Source organism: Pygocentrus nattereri, chromosome 26, assembly GCF_015220715.1.
Source record: "Pygocentrus nattereri isolate fPygNat1 chromosome 26, fPygNat1.pri, whole genome shotgun sequence".
NCBI classification, from domain to species: Eukaryota; Metazoa; Chordata; class Actinopteri; order Characiformes; family Serrasalmidae; genus Pygocentrus; species Pygocentrus nattereri.
Window position 1 is genome coordinate 25,806,321 of NC_051236.1, and position 18,156 is coordinate 25,824,476.

At 41.2% G+C, this 18,156-nt stretch overlaps 1 protein-coding gene across 1 annotated transcript; it reads right to left on the reverse strand.

The window, feature by feature from the left end:
• Window positions 1-6,419: 6,419 nt before the first annotated feature.
• ptmaa (prothymosin alpha a) lies at window positions 6,420-10,513 on the reverse strand. Its single transcript, XM_017698102.2, has 5 exons — window positions 10,347-10,513; window positions 7,859-7,930; window positions 7,590-7,680; window positions 7,366-7,439; window positions 6,420-7,272 (listed from the first exon to the last, which is right to left on the reverse strand). The coding sequence occupies exons 1-5, from the start codon at window positions 10,389-10,391 to the stop codon at window positions 7,234-7,236; spliced, it is 321 nt and encodes a 106-aa protein (XP_017553591.1). The 5' UTR covers window positions 10,392-10,513; the 3' UTR covers window positions 6,420-7,233.
• Window positions 10,514-18,156: the final 7,643 nt, after the last annotated feature.

Here is an 18,156-nt window from a genome sequence, read left to right on the forward strand (position 1 = left end):
GTGTGTGTGTGTGTGTGTGTGTGTGTGTGTGTGTGTAAGAGAACTTAATTAGCCCCTAAGGCCTTAATGTTTTGGCTGGTAGAAATTACATTTATGGCATTTGGCAGACACTCTTATCCAAAGCGACTTACAATTTTATAATTTTACACAGGTACGAAACGGTAGTGTTAGGAGTCTTGCCGAAGGAATCTTATTGGTATAGTGTGGGGCATTTGCCCACGCAGGGGATCGAATTCCAGTCTACAGCATAGAAGGCAGAGGTGTTTCCCACTACACTACCCCAACCAGGAAAGAGAACCCTTTGGTCACAATCACCAAAAGTAGGTTCAGTGAAAAAGGGAGCAGCATTTGATGAAAATAACTCCTTGCCAAGCGTCAAGCATACACTTTAATGTAATGATGTGTGGGTTTAGTGGCACAGGTACAGGAAACACTGCACGAGATGGAGTAACATATTCCACTAAAGAACTTGGCAAACTAAAAGTAAATGTTTCACAGTCAGTCAAGAAACTTAACCTGAAAAGAGAATGGCTTTCTTAAAAAAGGACAATGATGCAAAACATACCTCAAAATCCAGCACGAATGACTGCAAATAATCCAGACTGAAGCTAATGGCCTTCACCGTTTCCTGTCTTAAACATCACTGAAAATCTGTGGGTAAACTTTAAACACACAGGCGATGACACATGTACACAGCAATTAAAGCTACAATGTGTTTTGTCCCTTTCAGATCACTGTTGAATCTCATGTTTGTCTACAAATTTGAGGGCAGGAACACACTTCCAGTCTCTTCTGGAACAGCGAGTCCAGTGTCAAGGTCAGCATTCTCACTACACAGCATGTGCTGACAAACAAGTCTGAGCGCAGGAAGAATTTACGTGAATCAAGATAAAAAGGACCATTCAGAGAACAGCTCCAATCACCATGTTGTGATGTTGTCTAATTTGTGTGTATTTCCATCTATCCATGAAGATAATGTGCTTTGAAGTCTAGCTATCATGTTTTACTCTGTAATTAAGCAGACACTTTGTGGTGGCCGAACAGATGAACAGAGTCGTCCCAGCTGCAGCAAACTTTCGGTTGCCTAACTTCATTTACACTGTACATGAAATGCCACCATAGCATGAATTCATCAGAGTCTTATTGTGCTGCATACAGCAGAATGCAAATGAGAAAAAGGGCAAGAATCATCACGGCCAATAAGACGCACGGATCTATGTATTAACTGATGTTCACAATAGATTTTCCTTAAATAACAGAAGGAAGGAAGATTTTTTAATATTTACATACATTGACATGCATCGTGTGTCCAATTGTTTGTGGACGACTGCTTACAAAACACTTTTACCTGAAACTCAAAGCTATTAAAGTCAAAGTGACTTGGAACTCATAAAGCATTTTCTATCCATAACCACAGTATCAGGGAGGATCTGTGGGCTAAGTATACATTTTAATATGATGATAGGTGGGGAGGAAGAAAGAGAATGGGAGAAATTCTATTATTGGTTAATATTATTTTGCCCTGTCTGCTGGTGCATGGTGTAATCAAACTTAGAGGATGTTTTAGAGGCAGTTCATCTACTAAGGCTTATTATTGAGTAATTACAGGGACTTCAGTGCAAACTGGTTGAGCCATTCTTAGGTTATAGAAGTGTGTAATAAAACTTTGTGCCTGTCGGCGGTCCTTGGCCATTTAAGGGGTTAAATTCACTAATTAGAATGGGTCTCTGGACACTTTTGGACTCATAGTGTAGAACAGGGTTTCTCAACTACTAGGCCACACACCACAAGTGGGCCCTGAAGCACCCTCTTGTGGTCTTCAGGCAAGTATGCCAGTACTGAAGGGGAGTCAAAAGCCCATAGTGGGCTGGTGATGGCACTTCATCAAAAAAAAAAAAAATCAGTTGAAAAAATAATTGATTTCAACATAAACCGGCTTTGTCTCATTTCTGCCTCTTGACTCTAGAAACAAAATACACTCCCCTGACATTTCAATCACCCGCTGGTGAGTGTAAAAGCATAAGTGTTGCAAAGGCATAAGCTAACTTAACATTCCACCTGGTTTTTGGTACATAAGAAGTTTAGGTCAGCGTGATGTCGTGATGTATGATGACACACATGTCATGTTGTACCCTGTCATTGCTGGAAAAAAGTGTTTTTTGAATAAAAAAGGTTCATTTCGTTTTCCTATGGGCCTTCATGCTCGCTAGTCATAAAGCGTTGGGCTCTGGGGTGGAAAGATTTTGATTCAATATCTAGAATGTATTATGTAATTATACATTATATTAATGTATATTACATTATTATGTAAAGGTCTTTTAAACCTTGAAAGGTTACTCACCACTCACTCATCTTAATGAAAAATATTCTCTAAAGAATCTCCAACTGGCCTGTTCTTTAGGGGGCAAAAGGGGCTCTTCTATGGCATGAAGGGCCCTTCAAAGAACCATGCCTTTTTTACCCTTATTTGGCTCAATTTTTAAGCTTTTAAAAGATTTTTAAGACAGTAGTTATGGAAGTTTGAATTGAAATGTGAACCTACAGGCCATTGGGATTAAATGGTTAACTATAATAGACAGATTGTGTAGATTACACAATATGTTGTAATACACTTCTGCAAAACTGTGAGTCGGGATGGGGGACTTTCATTCACCACCAGGTGGCACAATTGATGGAGGAGAAGGCGTTACCTACACCCTCCGGAGGGGAGGACTGTGTATTCTGGCAGAAGAATGAAAACCCATCCTCAAAGAGCTGTATACCACATTCTACTGCTGCGTCCTTAAATCAACAGTGTTACACAGCGGAGCACGCAGGCAAACGGCTCCACGTATAAACCAGTGGCAGTTTCTCATAACAAAACCATAGCATTCCTTGCACAGCTGTAGCAGGGAGAGAATGAAAAGGCTGCAAGGAAGAATGTACTTCAAATCTGCACTCTGGTGCCAGACTGGTGTCATGATGTGGCCTAGCATGTACATGGCTGCCTTCCGGACTGAGAGTCTTTCAGTGTGAGTAGAACTGTAGGAGGGAACACATGTTGAGTGCAGCACTTGAACACATGCTGGACGTGGGAGCCGCTGGACCGCTGGACACCGCCTTCACACTTCTCTCTCTGGCTCACACAGACGCTTGGGAACCTGCTAGATCTTTAACCACAAGGAAACAATGTGAGTTCTAGCTGTTATTACTGCAGTCGGTTTGCGCATTTCATCTGCGACATTTCATATAACAGTCCAAGGTTATTGTTCAATGCATCCGAAGCAGATTGAAATACTGTAATTCAATGTTCTTTGCTGATACGTTGAGACGATGCATTAAACAGGACCCTAACATGATGTATCATGTACTTCTTAGTGCTTCATAATACAGTGCATTTTTTCACTTGCTGTAAGCTCATAAAGGCAAAACTCTCTGCCGAAGTCTGCGTGTACAGTACATCTGCACAAGATCATAGCGAGATAACTATTATGCATCTACATCTTCAAAACACTCTTCAAAAAGATGGTTCTTCAAGGGTACTTTAGTAGAGGGAAGGGTTCTATTTGCATAAATGGGTCTTCTTTAAATTGTTGGAGAATGTGTTGCATCAAATTTTATATAGAACCTTTTTGACAATAGCACCAAAAAGGGTTCTGCTATTGCTATGATGTCAAGCTTCTAAGCCTTTTTGGTGTTACATAGAACTATTTCCAAATAGGTTTTATATAGATGCATATACAACATATTCTCAATCTGAAGAGCCGTGTCACCATGCCAATAATCATTTAAGCATTTATGCACAGAAACGGTTCTATACAGAACTCCCTTTACTAAAGAACCCTTGAAGAACCATGTTTTCTGTGTCAGCTGGAAACATAACAGCACTGCATGAAAACTAAGCTGAATTAAAGGCCATGACCTAATGATACAGCTGACTTAAAAGCCTGTGCTTATGTCATGACTGACCAAGGATACATGAGACTGGGATTACTTAAAGCCATGCTGTTGACCATGAATACAAAATTCGGAGACCACTTCCTTCCAGTGCGAAAGACAAATCAGCACTGAAGTCTGAAAGGACGTGCAGCTTTCAAGAAGCTTTTACTGAGAAAAAGAAACAGACAAAAACGAACATTTACAAATTAAACAAAGAAGCTGTTGCCGTTCTCAGAACAATGGACTGTCCACCCCGGAGTCCAGACCCCAACGTCACTGACTGTGTTTGAGATTACTTGGGTCATGAGAAGCATAATATCCAACCAACTTCTAAGAATAAACTTTGAGGTGTGGAAAAATATCCCAAACTGAAAGAGAATTGCCGAAAAGGAGTGGAATGCAAAATAAAGGTGAAGTGTGGACACAGTAAATAGTGAAAAGTGATTTAATATTTCGTGTGTTTGTATTTAAAGGCCTGTACAGTCTGCAATGAAAATCTTCACACAGCAGTGATGTGGAACACACCACTTGCCTCTTGAAAGAATACTTTTCCAAAAAGAAAATTACAGCCTCGGAATGATCTATTTAACAAAAAAAGTTATATAATAAACTAAATGAAATAATGTTCATATATGTTTTGCGCCCCTGCATATTGCATTACTATTGCAATCACAAGTCATTCTTAAGGCAGTGTATGGCAGTGACAGTTCTCTCATCTTTCAAATAAAAAATGAAGGAATCCATCCAAATTCATGAGGATTAGAGACAATTCCTCAGGGGAGCACATCTAATAAGTGGGATTTAAGGCTCCCTTGTCACTCCAGGACTAGATATGATTCATGTGATCATATAGAGAGCTAGACTCTGGCTCGGAGATTTCTGCACACTGACTGCAATTGCATGCTTTCAGACAGAAGTCCCCATATACTTTTTCATAATTTCTAAACGAGAAAAAGATCACATTCCAGCCTAATCTAGAGTTTAGGTTCAAAAACGCTACGCCTTTCCCAGCATTTGATCATTTAGCATGGCTTCCTGTGACTTTCTGAAATCTGCCTGTCGAGCGGTCACATCTTACCTACCGAGTACAAATGGCCAAATTTATTCAGCCAATCTGTGCACTATTGATTTTTCTGCCTCGCAGCGCTGTCTCAACACTGCCCTGCATACAAAATCAATGCGTTACGCACACACATACCCGCATACGCACACATATAAATACTCACAAACACATATTTATATTGAAGCCTTAATGTTTAAGTGTCTTTGGTCTTTTTCTACAACTGCATCCACCTTAACTTACAACTCATACCAATATCAATGGGCTGTAGTGCACCATGACTGCTTCTGTGCAGTAAAGCCTTGAGTCTGTCTCAGGAAGGCCTAATATTAAGCCCTAACTGGGATAATTGAGGTCTTGAAGAGGCATAATGACTTTCACTTTTAACATCAAATCAAATTCATAAACTTTGCCCACACATGCCTCTTGCACCAAGCGCAGCCATGAAGAGCAGTAAAGCACTTTTTGATGCCTCTGATGAGGAGGAATGTCAATCTTGTTTCTACTAATGGAAATCCAATTTGTGCCATTATTCCTGGTGTAGCTCCCCACGTGCTTGGCCAATTAAAGTATCTGGGTAGTTAGTGCAAAACTGCAATCTAGGTTCTTAAACCCCTACACAGTTACTAATGAAAACACTCTGACATGACTTATGCTTGTACAGAGGACTGGGAATTCCCTCTCTCTTGGCAAATTAAAAGCATGCTTTAAAGGCAAGGTTATTCTTGTGGATGTGTCATAGTGAGGCAATATGAGTGGACGTTCCTCAGAACTAATGCAATGCATTGTGCTGCTAGCTTCTTGAGAAATGTAATGATATCAGAATGTTCTACAATCAGAACTAGATATAAATGCAATGCCCCCCCACCCCCACACAATTCCTTCACTTTTATCTATCTGGCTGTTTATGCCTCCAGTTCGAAGTAACACAGTAGGAAACCACTTATCTTGTGGTGTAAGAAAGATTTTATGACTAAATAAGGTGTTCCCCCACTACTTTTCCCCCAAAAACCCTTATCATTAAGTCATCATGCTGAATGTACTGAGTAGTTGCCTTTAGAGGAGAACTTCACCAAAATTAGAAAACTGAATACTAAATTATTTTTAGTGCTCACAATTTGGGAAGATTTGTCTGGAAAACATTCCTATTTCATTTTGTCCACTAAGTAGATGCTGTATAGCAACAGCCTTGTTTTAGCACCTGTTCCAACTCCAGAAGGATTTGATTATACACTGGGGAGTCCAATCAGGTGTGCAAAAACAGAGTAGGCAGTAAACTGTGTTGTTTAGCGCCCCCTCATGACTAAAAGTGGGCACTGCTGCTGTGTAGTATATAGGCACTCGATTTTCCCTTTGCAGGCTGCAAGCAATTCTTTGGCTTCCACAAGTGTGAGAGCCCAAGCTTTACTAAAGAAATAAAGTGTACATTAAAATGGAAGAATTCACACAGTCAGATTTATTTAATGCAATATAATTTATACCGGATCTTGAGGTCTTAAGGCATGAATAATTTACATTGATGTACATTTTTCCCTCTGACATATTTCGGAAATATGTGAACTGCATATCTGAAAATGATGCTTGTTCATGATTATAGTCTCTACACCTCCGACAATAAAAGCTCATTTAAAAAGTGAAAGCAAAAGAGTAAAAAAAAAAAAAAAAAAAAAAAAAAAAAAAAAAATTTAGGAACTCACAAAATAAAATTTCGGTTTATTGTTGCACAACAATTTCACACATACATCAAACAGGCCACAATAGATAGCAATTTAATAGACAAGTAAGAAAAGAAAATTCTTTTCTTCGGCCTTGCCATCTCATACAAACCAACTACGTATGGTACAACTGATGTACATACACAAAGTACTGGAATGCTTTGAATTAAACTGCTTTTGATTCTTTACAATTTCAGTTGAGATAACATGACATGGTCAAACCACAAGTAAAATCTATTTCGTAGAGAGGCTTCAACTTCAAAGCACCGTTTGGTAACCAGAGATCACTGTCAAAAATGGCTGACCTCCTAACAATATGTACAAAAATATAAAATGTAAATAAAAATACAAACAAATTCTCCTTTTAAAGTATTTTGTAAGAAGGTAGAGCTTTGAAGTCTTGGTTGTTTCTACAAAATTTGCAGTTAGGTGTGTGTACACAGATGCTGAACTCTACTTGATGATGACCACATTTTTGTCTTCCCCCAGTGGACGAGTTAAGGAAAGGAGGGTTGAAAGGATGTTCAGCAGGATTCCCTCTTAATCATCCGTCTTCTGCTTCTTAGTTTCAACGTCATCCTGAAAATGTGCCCATATGGAATTAGAACCCACTGCACAGAAACTCTGCTACGGTGAACTGATGTGAGAACACTTCTTACAAACCAGACTTACTTCATCGTCATCATCTTCAGCTGCCCTTTTCCCTGTACCGCCCTCGGCCTCATCATCTTCATCATCATCATCACCTGAAACATTGTGGCTTTGGGTCAGACGGGTTTGCACACATGCAGCGTTGCTCAACACACAAGAAGCACTCCTTCAAAGTTATTACAGTACAGAAGTGAAGGCACTGCATCATAGACTGATAATAACAGTCTAATAACAATATGAGTTACCCTCTCCATCATCCTCCTCGTCCTCTTCCTCGCCAACATCATCCTCTTCCTCTTCTACTTCATTTTCCGGATCTCCATTTTCCTCATTATCCTGAAGAAACATTAGTATTATGATTTCATAATTCAGCATTTGTCAGAACACCAACAACTGAGGCCAAATTATTAAAAGTATAACTTCTAGTTAGACTTCCAGTCTAGTGCTGGCTTATGGATTAAATTCCCGTCTCATGGTCTGAGGAAAATGCAAGGAAAACCAAGGAAAAACTTACTGCATTTCCATTGGCTGGAGCATCCTTTCCATTTTCTGCTTCCTCTTCAACCAATTTCTTTTCTTTAAGGTCCTAGATAATGAAATACACCAGGTTATTTGGGTTGCCTTTCTAACAGGCTTAAATGTTTGAACTTTCAAAACCTTTTTTTGTTGTTGACACGTACAAAATGTGCCGAACTTCGACTCTCAAAGCCTATTGGCCGTCGGTCTTTTCCATCCCCGCCTAGTTTGAAGTGCTATATTGAAGCGTTGTAATCTGATACGCCGGTGGCGTTAGCGCCAAAGAGCTTTGTAGTCCAGTAAATAATCTACATCATAGGTTTAAGCGAAGACACGCCCGGCGAAAAACTACAACTCCCAGACTGCACACTCAGAGATTATTTTAACACAGCCAATAAGAAGGCGGGAACGAACACAAACCAGAACGAGGCTCAGTAGATTAACCCGAGAGAGAGAGAGAGAGAGAGAGAGAGAGAGAGAGAGAGAGAGAGAGAGAGAGAGAGAGAACGAGAACAATAGCGAACATGGCACATATGGATTTTCCTTCCCCATCACAGACACTCTAACAAATCTCTGATTACTGTGAAGCTGGCTCTGTTTACAAGTTCATTTATTTTCCCGATTATGAAATTAATATTTAACGGCCTGATAGAAAAGCCTCTTTTCACCTTCAGACCAGGCCTGTGTCACAGCCTCGCATATCGTCTGATGTGGCAGATCGCTCGTATTAATAAATTTAGGCCGTAATCCTGAGTCTTTAAGCCGTTTAGTCCCACAGCGCGCCTGCAGCGCCGCCTCCTCACACCATCACCACCACTCGGCAGCCCCGTGGACTCGGCTCGGGCGAGTAATCCGGGCTGGGACACAGACCACGACGTCCTGTGGAGGTGTGTTTCTGAGGGGGTGTGGTGGTAAATAAATAAATAATAAAGAGTCCGCCGGGGATAGGCTACGAAACGAGAACAGCGCGGCCGGCTACCGACAGCTGAGACGGAGACCATCTCCAAATCTGAGCCTGATGAACAGCGGAGCCGCGCACAGACTAACAAAGGACGAACGGACCAGCGGCCGGTTTCCCCCTCAGCCGGCAGAGCCGCGGCTCCTTCACACCAACTTCTCAAACTGCGCGAGAAAAGAAATGCAGCCAACTAGTTTTAAAGCCTACTGTAAAGTCCCACCATCCGAGAGAGAGAGAGAGAGAGATAGACAGAGAGAGAGACATAGACAGACATAGAGAGACACAGACAGAGAGAGAGAGAGAGAGAGAGAGAGAGAGAGAAAGACAGAGAGAGAGAAAGACAGAGAGAGAGAGAAAGACAGAGAGAGAGAGAGAGAGAGAGAGAGAGAGAGAGAGAGAGAGAGAGAGAGACAGAGAGAGAGAGAGAGACAGAGAGAGAGAGAGAGAGACAGACAGAGAGAGAGAGAGCCGATGTGTCAGTCAGTGGAGGAGAATCTGTATTTACGGCTGAGGAAGATGAGAGAGAGTCGCGTCTGTTTCAGCTTTCTGGCTCATTCTCAGACAGCTCGCTCCATTCGTGATATAAAGCCCCTGATTTGACCGGACAGGTAACGGCAGTGCAGCCCCCCGCCCCCACCCCCACCCCCAAACCGGCAGCTTAACTTAAATGAGGAGAAACGCTCACTCGTCGATGCGAAGTTGCTTTCGTGCGTTAAACTTTTATTTGTGCGCCAAGTTCAGATGTAAATCCGTCAAACGTGAACGAACTGCCCGCCAAGCGGAGCAGCCGAGTAAACACCCGCGGCGGAGCGTGACGGCGAGAAACGAACAACCGCCGGAGCCCCGATCCATCAGATCTCTCAGAGAGGCGCCCGCGGAGAGAGGAAGCCGAGCCGGAGGGACGCGCTGCGGGCTCAAACTCAGAAAACGAGCCGCTCTCTGGTCTCACTCGCCGAGCAGCGAGACAGGCGGAGACACGCGGCGGCGGCGCTGGTTTACCGGATAACTTCACAGTCAGAGCCAGGTGAGCAGAAGCTCCGCGGCTCCGAGAGCCGGACCAGCCGCTCAGAGCGCCGCGGAGCGAGCGGAGCGGGGGGCCGAAACCCAGCCCCTCTGCTCAGAGGAGAAGTTGGCGGTGTTGTGATATCAGTGTGCGCAGAGCCGAAGGTACTTTTTCAGAAAGAGGGAACCGAAACGCCTCTACAACAAAGAACCCGCGCAGACTGTTGGAGGCTGAGGAGCAGACAAAGCTAGCTGACGCTAGCGCTCCGTGCGAAACCGCTCAGAAACAGAAAAAAGCCAACTTCAGAGCGCAGGTTACATTTCCCCGCTCACCCAGAGAGGAAAAGTCCTCACTCAAACCTCGGTCATCCGCGTCGACGACACCACATACACACAACCAAACCGCTCAACACCTCATCTGTGTCGCCAACACTCAGAACAAACCCTCCAGCCGAAAACACGAACGTGTGTCCGTCTCCTGTAAATTCCGTTTACCACAAACCGAGGACGTGATAAATTCCCCTACCTTGGCGGAGATTTCCGAGCTGGTGTCGACTTTTGTGTCAGCCATTTCTGCCTAAAATGTGAAAATGGGATGCGGTCAGACGGAAAAAAAATAAATGTAAAGAGAGAGGAGGGGGAAGAATCCAAAAAGCTCCTATAATGAAGATAAAGGGTGAGTTAGTGCCTGTGGCAAACTCCTCCGACGGCGGAGCCCCTTATATAGATAAGTGGGCGGGGCCTGCGAGCGGGCGCTCTGTGCTGATTGGTCGAAGCGACGAAAAATCTGTGGGCTGTGTCTAATTCGCCAGACTGGAACAATGGACAGTATTTCTATACCGAGGGAACCCGCTTGCAAAACCAACCTTTCTGCCTCATTTATGTGACTGCTCTCCTTCTGATGGATGCCTTATGTGAGCCCCCACCTCAAAAAAAGACCTCGATTTAGGCTATACATTTTTTTGGAAAAGCAGAACGAGCTGATGGTCTGGACTAATAATGCGCTCTCGGCTGTACCTTACAGATGAGCAGCAGACACACACGGTTAAAGCCACCAGACTTGTAATTAGGTCTTTATTCTTGTCCAATCTGGCTTAACAGCTTGTAACTACAACATCAGAGGGCTGCATTTCAGTGTTATTACGCTGGATCTGTGGGCGTTATTACATGTTAGATATATGGACTAGGGATCAAACATTCACTTTGAAATGTAATTCACTTTTTGTAGGATATGAGAACATGAACACGAGTAGATGTCATTGCCTGTGGTCAGGCATCACCTTCGGATGTGACAAGGTTACGTGTGAAACTTTATTGTGTTTTTTTTGTTTTTGTTTTTTAATTTAAGCTGTTTAATGAACAAGGTCACACTGGCAAAGATCAAAGGATAATATTGCGGTACTTAGTGGAGCTCCTTCACGAATTTGAGTGACAGTTATCGGCCCCTCCCCTTTACCAAAGTGTCTCTTTGCTGAAAAATATTATTGTCTGTGTGGAGGGAGACGAAGGCTGCGCTACCGCTTCGTGAATGCTTACTGCTGGCATGAGGTGCCGTTTTGCCCTGATCTCAGAACAGCTTTTGACGCCTGTCTTATGTTACTGTGATGAGTAATGGGTAAGACGAAGCTGATCCCAGATCAGTTGAAAAAACGGCAGCGTTGACGCTGGCTCGTTCAACAGAACTAGGGAGCAATGCTGATAAAGTGAGAGCGAGCACGACGGTTAATTTGTCCAAAGAACGATTTTCTTGACGCGTTTTGTCAAAAAATGTTAAATTACTTAAGAGCAACCGAGAAGTTAAAGCTTGCTTAGGTGTTTTTTAGGTTTCGGGTTCTCGTTGCAACAACAAAAATGGCTGACTTTACTAATCGTGAAGGAAAACTATAAACAGCAAAGCGATCCGACTTCGCAGTTTTATAGTCCGTTTGAGGGTGTATGGACCAAGCCTTATGATGTCCACCGTGAACGAGGAACGCGTGCCAAATATTAACTCTTAAAACAGAAAAGGAGAAAATCTCTGCCCCTCACCAAGATGGCCGTCCTAAAATGCCGTATGGCGTCTTGAAGTGTCCTCATTGGATGATGGAAGGGAGCGAACGCACGCTTGACGCTTTGCGAGTTCTGATTGGTTGTCACAGACGCCAGTAAAACAAAATAGCGCGCTCACGGTTATTTTAAAAACCTGGAGTGTAAATCCACAAGTGGATCCGGATCATATCTGAGCCAAAGCTCGTTCTGGTGCGCTGAAAGAGTTTTTTTGTAAATGAGCGTAGCGTTTTAACTTCACTCAGCTTAGCCTTTTCCTTCGGAAAGAGCATTTGAAACAATGGAAAGTCTTAATAGGCTTTAGTTTATTATTATGTGAGATATGTATTAATAAAAGTGAGGAATAGAGGTGTGGGCTTTAAAATTAGGACCTTAAGAATTAAGATTAGATATAAGATTAGGTTTTTGCAAATTCCAAGCAACAGTAAATCAATGTTTCATTTTTATGAGATAATTAGGAATTATTACCTAATAATTAGACATTTCTTATTGAACGGGCCTATATATTGTGAGCTAGGTAATAAGGAGAACATTGGCTTGTTGCATTTTATTGTAAATTAAGTCTTGAATGCAGCTTTATAAATGAATAATTGCATATTTGTGAGATATCTGTAAACCCATCAAAAACAAACTTGCAAGTTTTACTTTCAGTGCTTAAGCTTGTCATATTCAGTTGCTTTCACTCTTTCCACTGTGAAGGGAACACTTTCACTTTCATGCTCTGAGCTAAAAGCTCTCTCCAGCACTAAAAGAGGTCTTTTTTCAGTGTTCTAGATGATTCAAAAAGCAAACAGTAAAGTGGTGTTTTTATACGAGACTGTTTTTTTTTTGCTGACTCTTTGCCTGTATGCAAACAACATTGCCGAAATAAAAAGTATCTCTATGTTTACTGCCTCTACAGATTTTTTAAAGCCAGTTAATGTCATTAGCCTTTGTGTTTTCATATACGCATTCATGTAATTGTTGTTCTTTACATTTGCACATCTGCCTGTTTTAGTTCTCCCCCTGGTGGAAAAACAGCAGCATTTTCAAAATAATGGCACTAAAAAGGACAGCAGGTTACGAGAGGCCATGCGCTGCTGTCCCAGTTCTTGTAAATGTAAACACGTTTCTTAAACGATCAGTAGAAGGAAATAATATCTTAAGTTATTTGCGCACAGAAACATGTTTTCGCTTGAGAGTAGAGCCTTAAAGGGGAACTTCATAAATTTAAAAAAAAAACTTTCAGCCTAACTCGGTTGTTGAGATATAAATAAAGTCATTCAGACCGTTTTGATGTGAAATGGTGCACTTCAGAGAAACTTACCGAATTGTTTACAGTAGCGGTGAAAGAAACCAGAGATCACACATTTACACCTCTGCAGCCCATTTTTACTGTCCAATACAACCAGTCAACCGTTTTATATGGATAACGGTAAAATAATACACTCTTAAAATGGTTCTCAGAGGGTTGTTTAGTAAAGGCAGTGGTAATACTTAGAACCCCGAGTTCCCATTTTGAACCATTTCATACAATTTTATTTTTGGAGGTAGCTTTTAAATGCAGCAAGTGTTTCAGACGTCTGGTTCCTATCACCACCACTATGAACGATTATTTTTCAGTAAGTCTTGTTCAGTATTCAGTATTATTCAGCAAGTCATATTATGCAGTACTTAAAAAACTGAAAAATGAGCTCACAGTTCAGATTAACCCTTTGAAGCTCCCATTCATCGCTTAGACCTGAAAAAAGTTTATGATGTGCATTGTAACCACAGGTCATGATCATGAATTGTGATTGAGATGAAAGCTGCCCCCTTTACACTTTGCCCCCCCACCCCTTGTTTTTACAGGGTCTTTGAATAGTCTAAAGACAAACCATGAGAGGGCAGTATCTGGGATCTCTGATTCATACTATAAGCGCTCTTTTCTTGTCAGCTACAATAATAACCTGGCTGGAAATCCCCCTGCTTTGCCGCCGTCTGGTACGGTTTATCACGTGATCTTAACCAGACCCCAGGGGCCCAGAGCTCTCTTGGCCCTCATCTCCCCTGCCGGTCCTGCCCCTGAACTCTGAGACAGTCTCATTACTACTGAGCACCCCCAGCCCCCCCCCCCCCCCCCCCCCCCCCCCAGGCCAGGAACATGGAGACCCTGCGTTTATTAAAATACTGTCCGTTCAGAGAAAACACAGCAACTTCACATTGGCTGTGTGGGAGAGGAGCTGGTGTATTTTGCAATTTGTTATCATCTCATGAGATAATTACTTATCTGCCTCTATTGAAATGTGGCAAGCACAGGAAATCACTAAATGAATAACTTGAAAGGATTTCAAAAAAGGATTTATTTGGAGCAAAACGCTGCTGTTTCTCTTAAGAAAGAGAAACATCCATTTTGCTGGATGGCTTTAAAGAACAAATTGTGAAGGAAAAACCTTTACATAATAAATCTGTACCGATCAAAGGGTTCTCTTGGAAGCATATGTCCAAGGCAAGAACCACTAAGGTGCCTTTATACTTTATAAATAGTGCACATGCCAATCTGTAGTATTGTGCAAAAGTCAAAGACCAGCCTCCATTTATTTTCTCTTCAATCACAAGTTATTCATTTCCAGGAGGTATGTCTAAGGAGATGAAAGGAAGGTCAGAGGAAAATAAGTGAAAAAAAACAAGAGTTTACAAAACTGGAGTTTGGAAAAATAGTAAAAGACAGAAAAATGGGACTCCTAATAACCAGGTGAGACGCGGTAGACCACCAAAACTGTGAGCATCAGCCAAACAGCGCTTACAGATTTCCTTTTTGAGAGACAACTCAACACTATGAGTGTGAAAGGACGTGTATCTGTCAAGAAGCTGTTAAAGAAAAAACGAAACCGACAAAAAAGGAAAGTTAAGGCTGAAACTGGACATACGAGACGTGGAATAAGGTTTTATGACCTGTGAGTCTGCGGGTTACTTGGATCACGAGAAGCAAAAAAAGCAGCCAAAATTGACCTGCAGATTTCTTAAAAAAGCTCAAAGTAAGTCTCCTGAAAAGAATAAAAGCTGTGACGAAGGCACAGAGTGGACCCGCTAAACACTGAGATTTTATTATATTTAGCTGAAAAGTCAATAACTTGCACTTAATGGCCGTTTTGACTGGAAATGAAATAAATGAAGGGTGGTCTCTGAATTTGGCACAGTAGTGTGTACATAACCATGAAGCACAGCACTTTTACAAATATAGGTGTATAAACTGTTCTCAACTTTGATTTAGGGTTTTAGAAAAAAAAAACCTGAATTGGTGTAGAACCATTTTACTATGTGAAGGTTCTTAAATTCTAAAAGGTTCTTCATACTTGCACAACTCATTTACAAATGGGATTCTTTAAAGGTTCATTACGGAACCAAAAGTGAATGTTTTGTGCCATTACTCCAAAGGCAATGAGGCAATGGTTCTATATAGAACCATGAACACTCAAAGAACCACATGGAATGCTTCTTCAGATTAATGAAGAATGTGGTTCTATTTGAAAATGGTTCTATACAGCACCAGAAAGGGTTCTGAAACTATTATGATGGTAAGCTTATAATAATAGAGAAATAGATTCACAGGTTCTATATAGAATGATACAGAGCAGATTATCCATTAGTCTAGGGTTCTATCTAGAACTGTCTTTACTGAAGAGGCCTTGAAGAAGCAGGGTGTGTTACGTACTCAAATATGTTCCATATTAAAGAAGCTGATCTGAAGTGATCCTGTACCAAGTCCTGAACCTGCATGACATTTCTCATATCCACACAAGCATCTGGTTCTGGTTTAAACACACAGAGGGTGAAAGGGAAGAGAATTCCATTGTGTAATGATGTGTATATATATATATATATATATATATATATATATATATATATATATATATATATATATATATATATAGATACAGAGTGTAGATGATTTGGGGGCAGGTTTATTTTTAGCACTTAAAATTGCACAATGCCAGCACTACATGCCAGGACTATGAGCACTTCCCTTTGGTCTGTGGATGAAGTGTGCTTCTTAGGTGCTCCTTAAACAATTTTAACCTTGGCTTTTGGCGCTGGACAGAGGAGAACATTCTAGGGGAGCAGGAACTGCACAGTTTTTTCTATTCCACTGTAGTAGCAGCACTGCCAAGACTCGGCCCGGCTGCCTCTTCCCCTCGCTCATTTTTCATTTTTATTTAAATATAGCCTTCAGTCTTCCTGCAGCTGCTCCCACAGCTTTCCCATAGCCAGGAGAACAGCAGAGAGGCCAGCCTCTAAACTTGGGGGCAGGCTTTATTCCAGCTGGGCTCAGGCTGCCACCCCCTTCATCTAGTTCACAGAAACAGACGTTGACAATGCACATCTCTCCAGGAATAGCCTAGTGCATCAAGTATGTCTATTATTACGCCATGAGTGCTGTACGGATTCTTTTTGGTTTGCCCCCAGCTGTTAGTCCAGAGGTAAGTAAGCAGTGGGAGAAGACGGATGGCATTACAAAAGATAAAGAAAGACGACTCTGAACAGACACAGAATAAAGTGGCACTTCCCTCCTGGAGGATCCTCAGCGATGTGGAGAGACACTAGGCGAACGCTGCTGGAGTGTGGCACTCAGCAGGAGGGAATCAATTGAGCTGAAACGTGCGGCTTGACCCAATGACCTTCTGCCCTGGGGCACGTCTGTGTGTGTTTTACATGTAATCGAGAAGGCTATGAGCTTGTAGGGAAGACTAACCCTAACCCAAACCAAAAGTTATTATGAGTGTAAGTTGTAGGCTAGAAAGGCCAAAGCCTAAATTATTTTTCAACTGTTTCACTGGAAACACACACACACACACACACACACACACAAACACACACACATATATATATATATATATATATATATATATATATAGAGAGAGAGAGAGAGAGAGAGAGAGACACTGCAGAACTTACTTTAATAGCAGCTAAAAAACAGCTCTTAGTGATAAGTCTTGAAGGGGAATTCCATTTTAAGATTTCCTTTTTTGAGATGTAAACAAAGTACTTAGAGTGGATTGCTGTAAAATAATTTGTTGTAAAGAAACTTAACACTCAGATTTCTTTACAGTAGTGGTGGTTGGAAAGGGTGTGTGCAACTCGGATACAGACATCTGCTATCCCAAATAACCGTCAGATTGAACCGCCAATTGGTTCTAAGTCCGTGTTGAAAGCATATTTCAGACTTATAACTGACAAAAATCCTTGAGCTTTGAATGACCTTATACATTAATTATGTCAACATTGGTAAAATAAATGATTGAACTTTCCATTTTGTCACTAGACAAACAATCCAAACTTTACCAAATGTTTCAACAGTGACTGTTTTGGCAGTCTGAGGGAATTTTAACTCATTTTGAGCGAAACTCAAATTCCCCGCCAGTACATGACTAGCAAACACAGCTTTCAACAGCTGTACACACATCAAATCATAATATTTTTCAATAAACACTAAAAGGTTTGCTTAATTACAGAAAATATGTTTCAACTGTGACAATTCTTAAAATTTCCCTCTGATTTTACGACTTTGACTTATACCTCAAAACAACTATCCACCATGTGGCCAAGAGGATCAGGGATGCAGTCTCACTTCCTGCTCTAAAATGTAGGGGTGTGGCTAAAATAAGTCTCTGCCTATGGACTGAAACTCAGTGTTTCATTAAGGCATGAAAATGTGGGACAGCAGTGTTTTGAATATATACACAGTACTGTGTGAAAGTTTTAGGCATCTAAGCAAAGTTTTAAACAGTTGACCTCAGCAGTGAGTTTATCACAATATACATTAGAATAAAGTCGTATTCATAATTCAAATAAACAGAAAAACAATAAAAAGTAACAAGAATTTCTCAGGGCCATATTTTTCCTTGACACCTTCCCAGCCGCCACAGAGACTCGTTAATATCATTACAATTACATCCTGAGCTCATTTACTGAAGCACTGATTGGTCAAACCAGGAGCTGCTTTTTAACTACATATAATACTGGGCTTCCTCGAGGAGAGGCTTGGAAATGGTTAAACACACACACACACACACACATATATATATATATATATATATATATATATATATATATATATATATATATATATATATATCTTATTTACTATTGTAAAACAATGTCTCAGAAATCAAAACACATATTTGTATTTGACATAATGATTTTCTGTGAGGGAGTTTCTGGAGGCAGTAAATGCTTTGGGTATCATCTGGCTCCTGTCACCACCACTGTGAGCAGCCCTTACACCATGATAAAAAAGGAGCATTTTACATTAAACCACTCTGAATAACTTT